At 49.8% G+C, this 17,184-nt stretch overlaps 1 protein-coding gene across 2 annotated transcripts in view; it reads left to right on the plus strand.

The window, feature by feature from the left end:
* ASTN2 (astrotactin 2) overlaps positions 1 to 17,184 on the plus strand; it is a 742,933-nt gene that overhangs the window by 521,983 nt on the left and 203,766 nt on the right. For both annotated transcript variants that reach the window (XM_059657840.1, XM_059657842.1), the window contains exon 16: positions 2,003 to 2,182. In XM_059657840.1, coding sequence (XP_059513823.1) covers positions 2,003 to 2,182 — 180 coding nt within the window. The remainder of the gene's footprint in view (positions 1 to 2,002; positions 2,183 to 17,184) is intronic.

Consider the following 17,184-nt stretch of genomic DNA (forward strand, 5'->3'; position numbering starts at 1 on the left):
GCTGATGGAGAGAGGTTGTTCTAATCAGGCACCCGTTCCTGGAGCCCGTTCTGTTTTCCCACCACCCACACCCTCAGTGGCACTTCTGAGTAAGACTGCGGTGTTCTTGTTGGAACTACAAAGGTGGACAGTGTTAATTCATTACCAACGATGCTCCTGAGAACCCCCTTGTAAATCAATGTTGGCAAATCGGAGCTCCTCTTTAATGTTGAAAAAGAGCTTGCTCGTTTACATTTTACTTGATTTGGCCCGCAGTTGGTGGTTCTTGGAGTAACAGTGATTGGACGGTGCTGTGGGCCTGGCTGGGGTAGGGGTGGGGAAGGATGTGCAGACTCAGCAACCTGTGGGACAGAGCTTCTGTTTCAAGGTGGAGTGTGTTGAAGATGCAGAGATAGGTTCCCTGATGAGAATGTGAGAAAGATTTCTTAGGAGTGGGGGGACTTCCCAGGGCCTCAAAGCACAGGTGGGACTTAGGCAGGAACTAGGGAGGCCATCCAGGCGGGGCTGGGGGCAGAGGGGTGTGTGTGTGTGATGTGGGTGTTGGAGGGAATATGAGGGGCAGAAACGAAGAAAGGATAGTAGAAATCCTATGTAAAATTCAGGAGAAACAAGAACACTGACTCAGCCTGGCTGGCTTGGTTCAGTGGTTGAGCATCAACCTATGAACCAGGAGGTCACACTCAGGGCATATGCCTGAGTTGTGGGCTCGATTCCCCAGTGTGGGGTGTGCAGGAGGCAGCCGATCAATGATTCTCTCTCATCATTGATATTTCTCTCTCTCCCTCTCCCTTCCTCTCTGAAATCAATAAAAATATAATTTTTTTTTAATCCCTAGCCGGTTTGGCTCAGTGGATAGAGCATCAGCCTGCAGACCCAAGGGTCCCAGGTTCAATTCTCTCAAGGGCACATACCTCGGTTGCAGGCTCCTCCTCGGCCGCGCAGGAGGCAACCGATTGATGTGTTTCTCTCACATGGATGTTTCTCTCTGTCTTTCCCTCTCTCTTCTGCTCTCCCTAAAGATCAATGGGAAAATATCCTCAGATGAGGATTAACAAAAAAAGAAAGAAAGAAAAAAAAAAAGAACAATGACTAAGCTGGAGGTAAAGCCTGATGCAGGGGGCTCATGGGCCATGACCTTGGAGGCCTAAATCTCATATGAGGTCATTGGCTTTATCCAGGAGCCAGAACCCAGGACGGTCTGGAGGCTCCTGGCAGCATAGCTTGGTGACCTGGCTGCTGGAGGAAGGAGCAGGAAGAAGGACAGCGGCTGTTGAGTGACTGCCGTGCAGGCCCCATGCTGGGACCTGCGGACTTCGGACTCTGGCTTAGGACTAAGGACACCAGAACCGCCAAGAGCTCCAGGGCAAGAGCACCTATGGCTGTTTAGGGAGGCCAGGGCTGAGGCAGAAAGAGAGGTGGCGTGGCAGGGGGCTGAGCCAGGGATCAGGAAAGGGGATGCAAAGTATCTGCTGAGCACCAGCCAGGCGGCCCCAGGCCTCCAGCCCTGGATAGTCAAGCCCTGGACTATGGGGGACAGCGGAAAGGGCATGCACTTTGGAGTGACATCAGAAGTGGTTGGAATCCTAGCTACTCTGGCCAGAGGGCCCAGGCAAGTTCATGTACAGTCTCTGTGCTTGGACTTGCTCATCAACACAACGGGTGGTTGTGGTGGGTTGCAGAGTGGACGATGAGGTTAAGTTAGACAGGGGAGGGGGGTGAAATATTTGGCCGAGCGCCCGATAGACCTTAGCTACTCGGTAGACACCAGCTTTGACTTCCTGGTTGAGACTTTCAGGCCCCTGTGATCGAGGTCACTACGCTGTAGCCCAGGGTCTGGTGCGTCCCCCGGAGAGAGCAGCCTTTGCTACGTCAGAGAGGGATGCTGCTCCTGCCTGGACTGGCGCGGCCAGGCTGACGCTGGAAAGAGCTCCCTGCCTCTTAGAACTTGCCAGCCACCAGCCTCCAGGCGCTGACCCGCTTCCCATGCTCCTCCTCTGTCCAGGCTTCACCAACGTGCTCAAGATCCTGAGCAAGGAGAGCAGCCGCGAGGAGCTGCTGACCTTCATCCAGCACTACGGCTCCCACTACCTGGCGGAGGCCCTCTACGGCTCCGAGCTCACCTGCGTCATCCACTTCCCCAGCAAGAAGGTCCAGCAACAGCTGTGGCTCCAGTACCAGAAAGGTAAGCCTGGAGGGCTTGGTGGAGGTGGCGGCCAGCTGGGGAGATACCTGAGCTCCCGGGGAGCGAAATCCTGGCTCTGCCGCATAGAAGCTGTGTGGCCTTAGGCACACCCCTGCCCCTCTCTGGGCTTCAGTTTCACCCTAGACAGAATGAGGGGCCGTGTGATGATTGCTCAGATGCTTCCAGACAGCATTTTCTGAGCCCCAAGGAGGTGTTCTGGACTCCAGAACCCTGGTCTAGGCAGGCCCCTGTTTCCCACTCTCACTCCTTGAAACAACTGTCTGGGGAGGGCTGAGGGGAGGGGACATCTTCTCTCCAGGCTTCTTGGAAGAACCCAGAAGAGTCCCAGCTCCTCTGGGAGGGATGGTTGCATGGCGGAGGGGCAGTTTCAGACCCTTCCCAAGGAGGGGCTTTTATCTGCAGGGACGCCACCAGATCCTTTTTCCCTTGGACTCCCAGCTATTATCACCATTGGAATTTCCCAAACCAGATGGAGACCCATCTCCGCCACTCACCTTGCAAAAGTCATTCCCTTCCCACCTCAGTTTTCCCTTCCTGTGAGATGGATGCATAGGTAGCTATTCTTGCCTACCTCCCACACTAAGGGGAAGTGGTGTATGTAATAGCATTTTGAGAAAGATAGAAATATCGCAGGCATGCATTATGTACTTTATTAGGTCCATGTATTCACACCCCCATTTCTCAGTTGAGAAAAGGAGTCACAGATATGCCAAATCAAGTGCCCGTAGACAAACAGCTGATGTGGAACCAGGCGAGGATTGTTTCCTCTTATCATTTTTATTATTATTATCATTGAATTAAAAAGAAAAGCTCTGGGAGGACAGAAAGGTGCGGAGTGATGTTAAAGATGTGCTTGCTTGCACCTTCCTCATCCGGCTCAACCAGAACTCAAAACCACAGAATGCGGAGCCAGAGGGGACCTTGCCGGTCTCGCTGGGCGTCGCCCTCCAGGGTCCTGGTTGGGAAATCTAAGGCCCAGAGGGAGGAGGAAGCTTGCTCAGAATCTCAGGGCTCTACCCCACCCGGCCCAGCCGAGACAGAGTGGGGTGCACACTCCCTGTCCACCTCCTATGCTGCCCTTCTCCCCAACTAGATGAACCCTGGTCCACCTGCATGCGACACCCCCAAACTCTTCTGTCCTGGAGGATTTGTACCCCACCCGGCGTGTGGTCTCACCCCTCTGCCTCCTGTGTGCAGCTGCATGGGGCGCGGGTTGGTTTATAGGCACAGGGACGTAATTGAGTTGTCTGGGAATAGCTGTTTTATGGCTGTGACAATGACGGTCTTTAAGGAAGTGCATTAAATCAATTGAAGTCTCGTCTCGGGCCACCCTATAAATAATGTGACACATCATTAAGCAGGGCAATAAGCTTCAAGAGTTTGAGGTAATACAATTAGGTTGTGTTTATAAAAGCCTTCGCTCACTATGGCCGCTGGACTCATTTGCCTCATCCTGCATTTGGGGCCGAGGGCACCAGGCTCATGCCAACTCCTACCCGATCTGTATACATGGCCGCATCCAGAAAAATCTCGCTTCTTTGTATGGAAGATGCGTGTATCTATTGCAAGATGGGGAGGAGGCAGAGAGAATGCTGTGGAGAAGCTTGGTCCCCTTCACGTTTGCCACAAGCTTGCCGGGTGGACATGGCATGGAGCTGTTCTCTCCTGGCCTCCTGTGCAAAAGCACTTGTCTTTCTCCATCGCCCGTGTCACTCCCAGGAAGTGCAGGGGGCTGCACTGAGGCCAACAGAACCACTGCATGTGTTTCCTCCTTTCTCTGTCCGCACCTGCTGTGGCCACTTAGACTGCACATTGGATACTATGCTTTGATTTTATCTAAACGCTATCGTTCATTTTATTTTTAATTTGGGAGTGACGCTGGGGAGAAGGAGGATGAGCAGTGAGTGGGGAGTTTTCCCCTGAAGAACTGAGAAAACTCTGGACTCAGATGGAGTCGGCGATCCGTCTCTCCCCAGCCCCCAAGCATGCATCACGGACACGTGCTGAGCCAGGGCCCCGGGAGCCAGCAGGGAGGAATCTGGGTGTGGAAGCTCATCACACCAGGGCAGAGTTTGTGGGAAGAGGCCCGGCGGAGGAGCAGGGCTGACGTGGGACAGACAGGATTTCCCATCCCGGTGGCTCTTCTGAAACCCCTGCCCGCTGTCCGGGATGGAAGTAACTCCTCTGGGTGCATTTCCTCCTGTGGTAAAGAAGGGATAGTGATTCCCTCGCATGACTTTGTAGGGAATGGAGTGAGGTAATGTAGGTAAGAGGCCTGGCATAGTGGGTACATGAGCAACAGTGGCTTAAAACAAAACTTGTGGGCATCCTCTGAGGATTCTGGTCCCGGCCACAGCTCTCACTCCTCCCTGTGCAGCCTCTACATCACGCGAAAGGACACTGTGCAATCAGAGTGGGCGGGCTTCCAGGATGCACCCTGACAGGAGGCCAAACGTGGAAGAGGAGGTGGGGAGAAGGCACCAAGGGGGGCAGAGATGACAGCCACAAACATGGTACAGCACTTTACAGTTTACCATCACTCATCCTCTAGTTCACTGCTATGTCCTACCTGCTTCTCCTCCGCAGACCTTGTGCCAGGCACTGGGGCTCCATAATGGACAAGATGTGAGCGCTGCCCCCACACTGTTCATTACGGGCCTGTCTTAGCCTTCCAGCATCTCCTCATTTTTGTCATGGACTCTCTAATCCACTGATGGGCAGCTAGAAGGAGGGAGGGGCTGGCACGTGGGAGGGAACCCAGTCACCATCACCTGGTGGCTCCTAGCTTTTGGTTCGTGTGCCATTTCTGATCGGTTGGGGTGGTTTGCCTACCCCAAGTCAAGTCAAGGAGAAAGCTGTGATTAATTAGCAATGTCTGCTCTAGATACAGAAAATGGGAGTGGTGGTCCGTATCCTATGTATTTTTTTCCCTATAACAGGGAAAAATGAAAACTAGAACAGGCCCAGTGACTGACACTGATTCCAGAGGGGCCCTGGGTATGCAGAGGACTAGAAAGATCCAGGCAGGAGGTGGCACTTTCTACCACCACCCAGCATCCTGGGCATCCTGCCGGTGTGGAGGGGCCGGGAGCACCGGGCAGGTCAGTTAGATGGGCCCTACAGGCAACTGTACGAGCATGGGAGCGGTTCACCGTCAGGCTCCTCTCTCCACCCCGCTGCCCCCAGCACCGTGCCAAGTTCAGAGTCTCTTGTCCCAGCTCAGTACTTTCCCTGCGTGCCTCTGTGCTCTGGCTATACCTCTCATTGGTAAAGTTACCTTGCTCCCACTCAGGCCTTCATTTCACTCTTTGGCCTGATAGTCACGTGCTCTCCCTATCTGTGATCTTGATACATTAGTCCTAGATCACGATTAAGACTCGGTTTGAAGGTAGCCTTCCTCTGGCTAAATTGGATAGACTTCCTCATTTGGAGATAAAGCCCAGGTTTTGCAGTCAGTTGGGTGCTGGTTCAAATCCCAGCTTGATCTCTTAGTAACCGAGTGATGGTCATTAAGATCAATTCTTCCATTTCCAAAATATAGGATCCAATAAGCGAATAGACAGATCAGTGATGCACTCACCTGGCACTGAGCAGGGCACCTAATCATTGCCTGGATTCAACCCATTTGTTTTACCAATAGCTGCCACATCCACTCAGGTGACTGCATGTCAGGTGCGTGCGTGCGTGTGGGGGGTGAGGGGGGAGCAGAGAGAGAGAGAGATTGACTGAGAAAGGTAGGAAAAGACAGAAAGACAAAGAGATAAATGTAGGGAAATCCACAAAGAGAAATGGAGAGACAACGTGTTGAAGAGGAAATATAAGCAATTAATATGTCTTTTTCAAGCTTGGAGCCTCGCTGACCCGGTGAAATGACATTCTCAGTGTGAAGCTCGCCCTTCTCTTGAGTTGGGATTGTAGAGTCCATAGTATACAGTTGCCCCCTCAGATGCATGCCGGTTGCCACCTTTAAAAGATGTTGTATCTGTTGTAATTTCCCAGCGCTGTCCAGGGAATGAGTTTTTGCCTTTCCATTTGAATTACAATGCACTTTTGAGCGTCAACTGGAACTTGTCTCGACTACTATTTAAAGGAAGGTTGGCTGTCTGAAAGGCAGCCCAGGGGTTGGGGTGGGAGAGGAGAAGGAAGGGAACGATGTGGTAAATGTCACCTCCTCTGTGAGGGCAGGTGCGGCCAGGGGCTGATGTGAGCTGGAGAGCTGTCCCCGCATTCAGTCTCCTGGGGGAATGTGCTTCAAAGGCGGAAGGCAGGTATGGAAGGGGTTCATTTCAGAGCTGCACGGGTACTGGTTTGTTCCCCGGAGATTAAATCACCCAGGCGCAGTTCTCAGATCCCATCTGCGTGACCTTTCATCCGCCTTTGATGGAGGTGCCCGCTTCCAGCTGGAGGCACTGTATGTGTTTGCTCCAGGGTATCAAATCCTCCTGAGGGCCACCTCCTCCTGCCTGCTCCTTCTCTGTCTCCTGGGCAGCTTCATCCTCTAGCGAACCAGCCACTGCGGTTCACAGCCCCCCTTCCCTTAGCCCCCTTCCTGGACTGCATTCTCTCCACGGGGAATCTCAGCCATGCTCTCTGCTACCACCCCTACCCTGATGACCCCACTTTACACCTTGGCCTCCAAGTTTCCCTCTGATATTTGCCATCACACTAGCCCCCCTGCCCGTCCCAGCCCTGCCCCACCTGCTAGTCCTTCCCTATGCTCCCAGGAAGGGCACTGTTGTCTGCTCAGCGCCAGACCAGACACCTAGGAAGCTAGGTGTCCTTTCCAACTTCTCCCTCTCCCTCCCTCCTCCCATTTCCAAACCATCCCGTCTTTTCCAGTTTAATTCCCAAATAGCCCTGGAATTGGCCCACTTCTTTCCACCTAGAGAAGTACCACCTGTTCCCCCGAAGCTGATTGTATGTCTTGCCTGGACTCCAGTGTTGGCCTCCTATGGTCTCCCTACATCCACTCTTAACCACCATCAACCCAACCACACAGCAGCCCTGAGGACATGGATCAGCCAGGGTTCTCCAGCGAGATAGAACCAAAGGGTAGATATAGGTAGGCAGATAGATAGATAGATAAAAATATCTTTATTACCTATAATATTAATATGTAGCACATGTGTGGTATGTTCATATATGTGATTTATGTATGAAAAATAGGTATATTTCATTGGTTCCATATATTTATGGAGAGAGAAAGAGAGAGAGATATGTATTTTGAGGAACTGGCTCGTGTGATTAGGGAGGCTGTGAAAGTTCCAAGTCAAAATCCGCTCAGCAAACTGGAAATCCAAGAGAGCCAGTTCCATAACTGGCTGGCTTGAGACCCAAGAACCGTTTTAGTTCAAGTCCAAAAGGAAAGAGAAGATCAGTGTCCCAGCCTCAAAGAGTCAGGCAGAAGGAGTTCCTTCTTTTTCACAGGAGGTCAGCCTTTGTGTTCTGTGTAGGCCTTCAACAGATTTGATGCTGCCCACCCACATTCGGGAGAGCAATCTGCTTTATTCAGTCTCCTGATTATCTGATACCCTCACAGATATATCCATACTAATGCTTGACCAATATCTGGACATCGGTGGCCCAGTCAAGTTCACATATATCATCACTGGATGTTTCTAAAACATGATGACATGTTTCATCATGTCACTCCTTGGATGAAGACTCCTAAGTGCCTTGTCATTGCCCTGAGGCTGATTTCCAAACTCCTCCCCATGGCCCTCTCAGGTAGGATGTGTCCCCAGCCAACCTCTCCAGCCCCACCTGCCCCCATGCTGTCTGCCTTTCAGTCACACTGAACCTCCCACCTTAACTATGACATGGGTCCGAGATCTCAGCCAGGCCAAGTTCGTGGTCCCAGTGTGGTGGTGGGCGGAGGCTGAGTACTGCTCCCTTCCCCACCCCTCAGTTTTCCTTAGAGAGGGCAGGGAGAGCAGAGGTTAAACAAGACTGGACATTCTCTAGCCTGTAGATGCCAGAGGAGAGAGCCAACTTATTTCTCCTCGGAACAATGTAAAAAGAAGATACAGGATGTGGTTCATTAAACACAAATAGGCCCACGAGACTGCCGTTTCTACCAGATGAAATTACCAAAAAAAGCATTTGTTCTCCAGTTTAGATCGAGCCCATCTGGAACGGAACACCCTCGTCTTTTTCCAATTGGTGCGTCCCAAGAATAATAACCCTTTACATGTGCTCAGCGCAGTGCGCCTCACTGAGCTCTTTGACATACATTGTTTCATCTGATTTCCTCCTCGTAGCAGGCCTGGAGGGAGGCACATTTATCTGCATTTCACACGTGGGGAAACTGAGGCATGTTAGCAAGCTGAATCCCAAGCTTGTTGTGGTCCAGAAGAATGTGTAGGTGTGTGTGTGTGTGTGTGTGTGTGTGTGTGTGTGTGTGTGTGTGTGTGTATGGAGGGGTGGCAGGAGCAGGCAACAAGGACTGACTTGTATTGAGCTCCTACAATGGGCCGATAAATCACATGACCCCAGCTGTCTTCATAGTAACCCTATGAGGTGGAGAGAATTCTTCCCATCTTCCAAAGGAGAAACACTCACCTGTGCAAAGTCACTGGCGGGCCACAGGCTGAGGCAGGATTTTCCCCGGGACTGTCTGACTCTGAAGTTCATGCTCTACTGTCCCCCTGTAACAACACGCCGTGTACGGAGAACCATGTGCCAGGAGGTTCCCTGGGCACTTCTCGTACATGATCTCACTTGACCCGCACAGCAGCCCTCTAATGCTGGTTCCCTATGCCTGGGAAACAGAGGCTCTGGGTGAGGGAGGGTACATCATTCAAAGGCATAGCCGGCAAAAGATATGCCCCCTGGCCTTCTCTTCCTTCCGTCCTTGCTTTCTCCAGTCCTCTCGCCATCGACATTTTGCTATCACGTCACCTTGGTGGGCACTCCGGAAAGAGTTCTGTCTGAGCAGCATGTCTCTTTCCCCTGAAATGGTTAGAAGTACTTGGTCAGGAAGAGTGAGGAACGAGGCAGACAGACCAGCATGAGTCCGGCCAGTCTGATGCCGGCCAGCTGGCGCCAGAGCCTTGTTTCCTAGCAACGCCTGGACTGTGGGTCAGGGTGCAGGCTCTGAGCCAGGCCCTGCAGACAGACTCTTGACCATTGGTCCATTGGGCTGGCCTGATTGTCTACACCTGACACGCCAGTCCTAGGCCCCAGGGGTTCCTCCTTAGGGCCACGGGGTCTGCATTTCTGATTTCTCCCATCCCACGGGTGTCCAGGGAGAGGGGAAGCTCCTTTTGGAGATCTTTGTCCAAGATGTCCCTGAGGTCTGTGGCACCAGAATCATTGAAACTTACAGCGGGAAATGTCTTTAATTTAATAAATCTGTTAATATAGATGGTGAAATAGAGCCCCAGGGAGAATAGGCAAGTCGCTCAAAGGGAACTTTGTCATTGAAAGCATTAGGACTCTTTCTTCCCTCCTTCATCCAAGAAAGCGTGTTGAGAGGCAATTCAAGAGCCCATGTGTCCAAAGGTATCTTTTTTTTGTGACAGTTTTATTGAGATCTAGTTTACATACCACACCGTCAGAGGTGTCTTTTGAGCCCTGTCTTCCAGTGGCGACTTTGCACCAAGACAAAGTTCTGATTGCGTTTCCAGAAGGGAATGCATCGTTTTATTATGTGATCATTGAGAAGAGTCTCTGAGGAAATGTTCCCTCCCGCCTTCCAGCCGCAGCCCGTTCTGTGTCGCAGCCATGGTCAGTGATTCAGGGAGGCAGCTGGTGGGAGGCGCAGGCGGTGGAGGAACAGCTGGGGCTGATGCAACCCAAGTGTTCATCCCAGTCCACACAGGAGCTGAGCTGGCTGACCCCTGCCCTGGCTTTAACCAGCAACAAGTTAGTGCCTGCTATGTGCCCGGTACTGTGCTAGGCGCTGTCGATGCAACGGTAAAGTCAATGTCCCAGGGCCTTTCCAGAGCTCAGTCTGGTCTTGGCGCGATGGGAACGAGGAAAGCACAGTGCCACATGCAGACGCTAGAAGGAGGCAACCCGAAGTGTGCCATGGCCACCTGACTCCAACTGGGTGGTGGGTCAGGAAGGGCACCCCCAAAAACTTGGAGGAGGTACGATTTGGTAGCATAAGTAGGCAGAGAGAGGGAGAGCAATTCTGGTAGCAAGGCAAGCACGTACAATACAGGTCCTAAGATAAGGTGGTGGGGGGTGGGGGCAGTGGATTGAACAGATTGCCAGAGAGGGAGGAAGCAGTGCTGAGATGAACATAGAAAGGTGGTTATCTAGGAACCAGACCCACTAATGCACAGGCCATGGGAGGAATGTGTCCTTTTCCTCGGAGCAGTGTAAGGCCATTTAAAGGCTTTATTTATTGGTAGTAGCATTTGCATCTCGGAGTTCCACTCTGGCCGGTGTGTGATGCGGCTTGATTTGGGAAGGGAGGAAGTGTATGCAGGATGCTAGATTCGGGTGGGGAAGATCGGTTAGGAAGCTATAGCATTTGTTTCAGGAAACAATAATAGCAGCTTATACTTAATAGTGGCGAGGCTGAAGGAAAGAGTAAATGCATGTGAACAACATTGGGTTGCTAGTTTGATGGGAATGTTATCATTGAATGGTGGTGGGAGGTGGGACGTGAGGGAAATGATTAGAGGTGGGGACAAGGTTTCTGGCTTAAGTGCCTGAGTCCATGCTGCTATCCCTTAAGCAGAACAAAAGAACAGAAGGTGTTGGAGAGCTGAGTTCAGTTTTGAATATGCCAAGTGTAAGGTTTCTAAGGGATATTGGCATGTAATGCACTAGCTCACAATTGGCACATCACTGGGCAATATAAAATGGATACAGATATATATGGACATATATATGCAGGTGATCAAAAGAAAGGTACCGCCTGAAAAATGCAGGTTGTGAGGCCTAGTTGTGTAGATAATTGAAGTCATAGCAGAAGGCAGTGCCCTCCAGCATGAAAGTAAAGTTGCCCTTTCGCAACGCCTTTCCTTGGGGAGCTGTTTCTCTTTCCACGCCCAGGATTGTTCTGATGTTTTATTTAGAGGCGTGAGGTCATTCAGAGAGTGGCCCCTGCTGTTTCCTTTCGGGCCCGTTTTCCTTGCGTGCAATGCTCTGGTTGGTGAAGAACAGTCCTTGTGCACATTAACGAGGCTGGGATTACTCTCCCCAATTCACTGAGGAGACAAACGGCCATGTCTGGCCACAGTCACCAGAGCAGACGGGCACAGCACAGACTTCCAGGGGTTTGCTTTATCGCTTGTCCCTCTCATTGCGCTAACAATTAACCAGTCTTCTGTGCAGGGACAGGGCACATGTGCCCATTTGTGGGTGTCAGTCCTTCCAGGGTGTCGATCACCGCCCGTGTTTTTCTCCCAGATGCAGCCCCTGAGTCTTGGATCGGGTGAAGAAATACTAGTAGGCACGCCTGCTCCCTCCACCCTCGGAGCCATGCTTTTTTTAAATTGAACTTGATTCCTGATACTTTTACAGAATCACCAAAACTGTCACACACATTTCGGATCCTTGGGCCTGAGATAATTATTATTATTTAAGTGTAAATATTGAATGCCATTTCATAAACACATATGGTTTCATTCATGAGGTTTCTCAGAAATTAAATTCACACAGCTTTCGTCTGTCTCATTATGAAGTAGTTCTCCATGTTTAACTTTGCACAGTTGTTGTCACTGGAGCAGTGAGATGGGCTCCCACCCAATGTGGGGTCAGATGATGGAACTGGTGATGCCCCACAGACACCGAGAGGATGTAAGAAGATGTGTCACTCAGATAACGAAGCTTTCTGGGGAAAGCGAGGTCCCAGAATGGCCTGAGAGCAGGGGAAGGAGACGAGTGTGGCCCTTATGTAATGGCTGGGGGATGGAGTGCTGGGAGGTCCCCATGTGCCTTTGAAGATGAGGGCAAACTGTGGCTGAGCGGCTGTTGAATGGGAAATGAACATAACATTTGAGGCAAATCTATGACTGCAAAGCATTTGCCAGTTGTTGACTGGATGGAATCAGTAATTTCAGTATTAGGTATGGGAGCCTTCTGGGCGGGACCTCAGTATTAACAGGTTGGAGCACCCATCCTGAGGGGTGAAGCACAGGCTACGAGATTAGGATGTGGAGGGGATAATCACTTTATTTCTAAATAGGTCTTTTATAAGGGTTTCAAACCTCAAAGGCCCTGTTTAAACGGGGCCATATTAACCATGTTAACTAATGGGCGGAGGAGGTCCATGGGGTCCCATTTTGGCAAGCCAATGTGATAGCAACTTAATTCAACTTTAATTTATGCCTCATTGGGTCAGAGTGGCCATGCCCAGTATGGATATTTTAGGGTAACGGGTGCTGTAGTTCTGGGGAATTTCTGGCAAGGCAGTAGTTACAATGACTAAGGAGAGGCATACCTCTTTCTCTTCTTTAGTGTCCTGAAATGTCTTCAGTGGCTCCCCTCCTATTATAGGGGCTACTTTGTCTAAATGTAGGGAAATGCCCATGTGCATGTAACTCTAATTTGAGCCCCAGAATTGATTAAGGCTATGTTGGTGCATTTCTGCAGATGTTAAAGCTTAGTTTAGAACCCATATTGTGGGGGTGCAAAAGCCAATTGGCAACTTTTAACTTTTTGTTGTATAAAATCTTTTAGGAAATTGTAGGTGTCTAATAGGGTCCGATTGTGGACCTCTGCCTCAGTTTTTTTTTGTTTCATTCCTCTTTCTTTTCTTTTTTTCTTTTGGTGGTTACTGTATATAGTTCATTGGGTGGGTTGGGGGAGTCCTCTCTATCCTGCTCATATTTATAAATGTCTTCCTCCAGAGAGGGGCAAATCCCTACCATTAGGATTAGGGCAGCGGTTGCGTTATAGGGTTTAAAGGCCATGGACTGAAGTCAGACTTGAATGAAGCCTTTGGGTATGTCACGAGGGAGCGATGGGTACTTCCCCCTGTAACCCTGGAGATCGGGATCCTCTTTCGGGGCAGCAGGGACAGAGCAGCAGGGCAGATAGCCGGTGGACCCCGAGAGAGTCATCTGCTTGTAGAGTGTGGTCCACAGCGTTCCACACGGTGACCGTCCTCCCTGCACGTGAGCCACCACCCGTGAACCCACATGTTGCTCAGGGTGTGCTTCCTGAGCCCTCTATAGGCGGGGGACAATGTGTGGTTGCAACGAAAGGCCAGTAGTCCCAGGGCAGTACTCCCAAGAGCAATTCCCCTGAGTGTGGTCACAGCCTTCGCTGCAATCTAGGCACATGCGTCAACCTGAGACACACGCGTTTGGACCCAGAGAACCCAGGGCTGCTTCATTCCTTTCTTGAATGCCAGTTATCAAGCTTCCCCCTTGGTTCAGTTGCATCTATAACAGAGACTTGGCGGGGCTCAGGCAGCACAGCTCAAAGCCCAAGCTTGCCAGAGAGTGACCCAGGAAACAAGCTGGCCAGCAGCAGAGCCATTAGAAAATCAAAGCGAGAAGGAAGCCGCCCAGTGATGGTGGTCATTGCCTAAAACACTGGTTAGTGTGCTGATTGTTGTGGCTGGCCATAGACAGGAGGGGGAACCCCCAAAACTGTTAAGGCTGAACCAAGGCAGGTACCAATTGGGTACGAAAAGGTTTATAACTCACATAACAAGGCTTTCTGGGGAGAGCAGTGTAGGTTCCTAAGTGGTTCAGAAATGACTTGAGAGCCGGAAAAGACCAGCTTGGATTGCTAGTATATGGTGGTGCGGAGGTGGGGCTGGGTGAGAGCTTCCATGCTGGGCTCAGGCTTGTGTGGTTTGAGCTTCTCACTGGCCCTAAAGGTGGATGTATTCAAGCTTTCTTATCAGCATGTCCAGATGTGGGGCAGATGAAGGGGGAATGATGGGTTTTGAAAGCTGTCAGCATCAAACATTGAAAAGGAGAGTGAGACTTACAAAACTGTATCGAGATTACAAGACTCATTTGGCTCAGGCTTTTGAGGGGAAGCAATTTGGTATTATTTCAGGATTTTAAAAAGGCAGAAAATGTATTTCTGAGACAAATGACATCAGGGAGTCTCAGTAAGGAGAAAGAATAAAATATGGCAGGGGTGACTTTTCAAACTATACCTTCTCCTTCCACCTCAGCCCCGCTCCGGTCTCCAAGAGGATTCTTATCCGCACCCTCCCACCTCTGTGAAAACGAAACCTCACTGAGCCATGGCTACTGATAGGAATTAGTGATGCAGCTTAGGGCAGGGGAAAGGGACACTGGCATTATTACTTAAGGGGGGGGGCGTGCCGGGAGCTGGTCCATCCTTGCTGTTTCAAGGGACCTGGCATATATGGCATACGGTTCTTAATATGTTTGCTCACCTTCTTGGCACTGTGTTTTAACCAAAGTCACCTCTCCGAGAAAGGTTGAATCCCCAGGTAGGGATTTTCCCCTGAAGTTAGGGAGGGAATAAAACCCCTCAACTAAGTGCCAGGCGGGTAATTAATCCCTTTAACTACGAACAATCATGCTTAAACTACATAATCTTTTCTCCCTGGAATGGAGATAAGAAACGCCCTAACCTTTGTAATAGAGATTGATAGGATTGAATCAACTGGTATAAATACAGTTGTAACAAGACAGAAACACTCAGAACTTAGAACAGAATCAAGAAGACAGAACCTACTCGGAGCCTAGAGACAGAAGAACTTTGCTGGAGAGAGCATGCCGGAGGATCCTGGAGAGGGACTGGCCTCGGAGCCTAGAGACAGAGCCTAGCGGGAGAACATGGCAAGGGATCCTGGACTGAACCTGACTGCGGAGATTGGCAGGAGAACCTGACTGGAACCTGGACACTGAACCTGACTGGAGAGCCTGGACAGAACCTGGCTGGAGAACCTAGCGAGGGAACATGGCTACCGAACCTCGCTGGAGATCCGAAGCAGAACCTCTCTGGAGATCCGGGCTAGAGATCCTGGCTAGGTTGCTGATCAACTGAACACTGTCTCCATGTCATTCCTTCTTCGCTGACTCCGTCCACGCCTTTGGGGACCCCTGGACCTGCTGGGGTTGGACCCCGGCAGGGGCGGTCATCAATAGATGGGTCACTTTAAACCCTGTAATGCCCCCTCACTCTTGTGTGGTTTGAACTTCCTGCTGGTACCGTCTCACTTCTCCCTACAATGTTGTACCCTGATTCCTGACACTCCCTCTACTTGCAAGGCCCTTCAGCAACCAGATCCTCCCAAGGAGAAGTAGCCTATTCTCAAACGCCCAGCGTTCCACTTCTATCTTGTACCGCTGACTCTTCAGCATGTTCGTGTTGTTTCTTACGTGTCCTATTTCTCCAGCTGGACCACAGGCTACCTGACTGCAGGATTCACGATTGAGTCATCTTTGCATCCTTTACTCATATAACGACTGCCAGTAGATGTCTTATACATATTTAAGGAGTCATTGAATGAATGAGTAGAATCTCAGATCTTAATATTCTGTGAAGATATACAGTGGCATCGTAACTGGGTAAACTGAGTAAATCGCCAAAAGAAATTCTTGGGTTTATCTATATAGGAAAGACATGTGTGTGACTCACACCCACACACATAAAAACTCATGTTTTTAATCAGGATTTCAGTGAGTTACTAAACGACTTTCCTTTGAGGGAAATAGCTTTCCCTCGCTAGTTTCATATCACAAAAATGTGGGTAATCTTGAGATACATGTTATAAAAATATTTAGCACTACTGAAAGTTTATGAGTGTCTGGAAGTGCACCCGGTGTTATACGTCCATCATTTCTTCTGAATAATGCAGGAAACAGCATCGGGTATTACTGATGAGTAAACTGAGGTTGTGAGGCTAAAGGACTCAGTGGTCATAGTAAGTGGGGGGACCAGGACTAAACTCAGGACTAACTTCTAATTGGGTCAAATTGTGGACCTCTGTTTACAGTTTTATTTCAGTTTCATTTATTTGCTTGTTTCCTCTTCCTGTATTCATGTTTCTTTTCATAGTTACTGTATATAGTTTGATGGGGGCGGGGGAGCTCTTTACCTGCTCACATTTATATGTTGTTTTTTCTCCAGAGAGTTGCAAATTTTAAACTATCATATGTTATATTACCTCCAACCTAACAGTGAGATTTATGGTTTATTTTAATTATTTGAGTTAATGAATATTGACCTGGAGAAAAAAAATCATTTTATGCTAGTCTCTAGCCATCTACAGAAATAGCTAAAGGTTCAATGACTCCATTGAACCTTTCAAAAAGTTCCTACTGGCACACATTGCTGGGAGTTTGGCATCTGACCCCCAGCAATCCCAGTTTCCCTCCAGTAAGTTTTAAATTAAGAAGCCAGGCAGTGCCCCTGCATCACCGATGCAAATCAGAAATCTCCCCCAGGGTCAGCGTGAAAAATCTGCATCATTCATGGTGAGGAGAAGGAAGCCTTTGCCCCTGCAATGGAAACCACGTTTTCTGAAGTAGATACCTTGGCATACACTGTCCCATTATCTTTACATTCTTGCAGCAACCCTTTAGAACACAAGCTATCGCGTCATTTTACCAGGTGAGGAAACTGTATCTCAACAGAGTGATGATGGCTGGTAACTGACCTAAGGTCATATTTGGGGGGCAGAGTGAGCAACTGGACCAACGTGGGGCTGGTTACCAAAGGCAGGGTCTTTCTACCACTTCCATGTAAACACGAGAAAGTTATAGCAGGGGTTGTACAAGAACATTGGGGGGAAACTCAACCAAATTCTAGTTGATTAAGAAATCAATTAAAATCATAGAGCCAGAAGGGATTTTAGCGATGATCTAGTGCCAGTGGTCGGCAAACTCATTAGTCAACAGAGCCAAATATCAACAGTACAACGATTGAAATTTCTTTTGAGAGCCAAAGTTTTTAAACTTAAACTATATAGGTAGGTACACTGTTATTAACTTAATTAGGGTACTCCTAAGGCTTAGGAAGAGCCACACTCAAGGGGCCAAAGAGCCGCATGTGGCTCGCGAGCTGCAATTTGCCGACCACCGATT

Source organism: Myotis daubentonii, chromosome 11 (genome assembly GCF_963259705.1).
Source record: "Myotis daubentonii chromosome 11, mMyoDau2.1, whole genome shotgun sequence".
Taxonomy (NCBI): Eukaryota; Metazoa; Chordata; class Mammalia; order Chiroptera; family Vespertilionidae; genus Myotis; species Myotis daubentonii.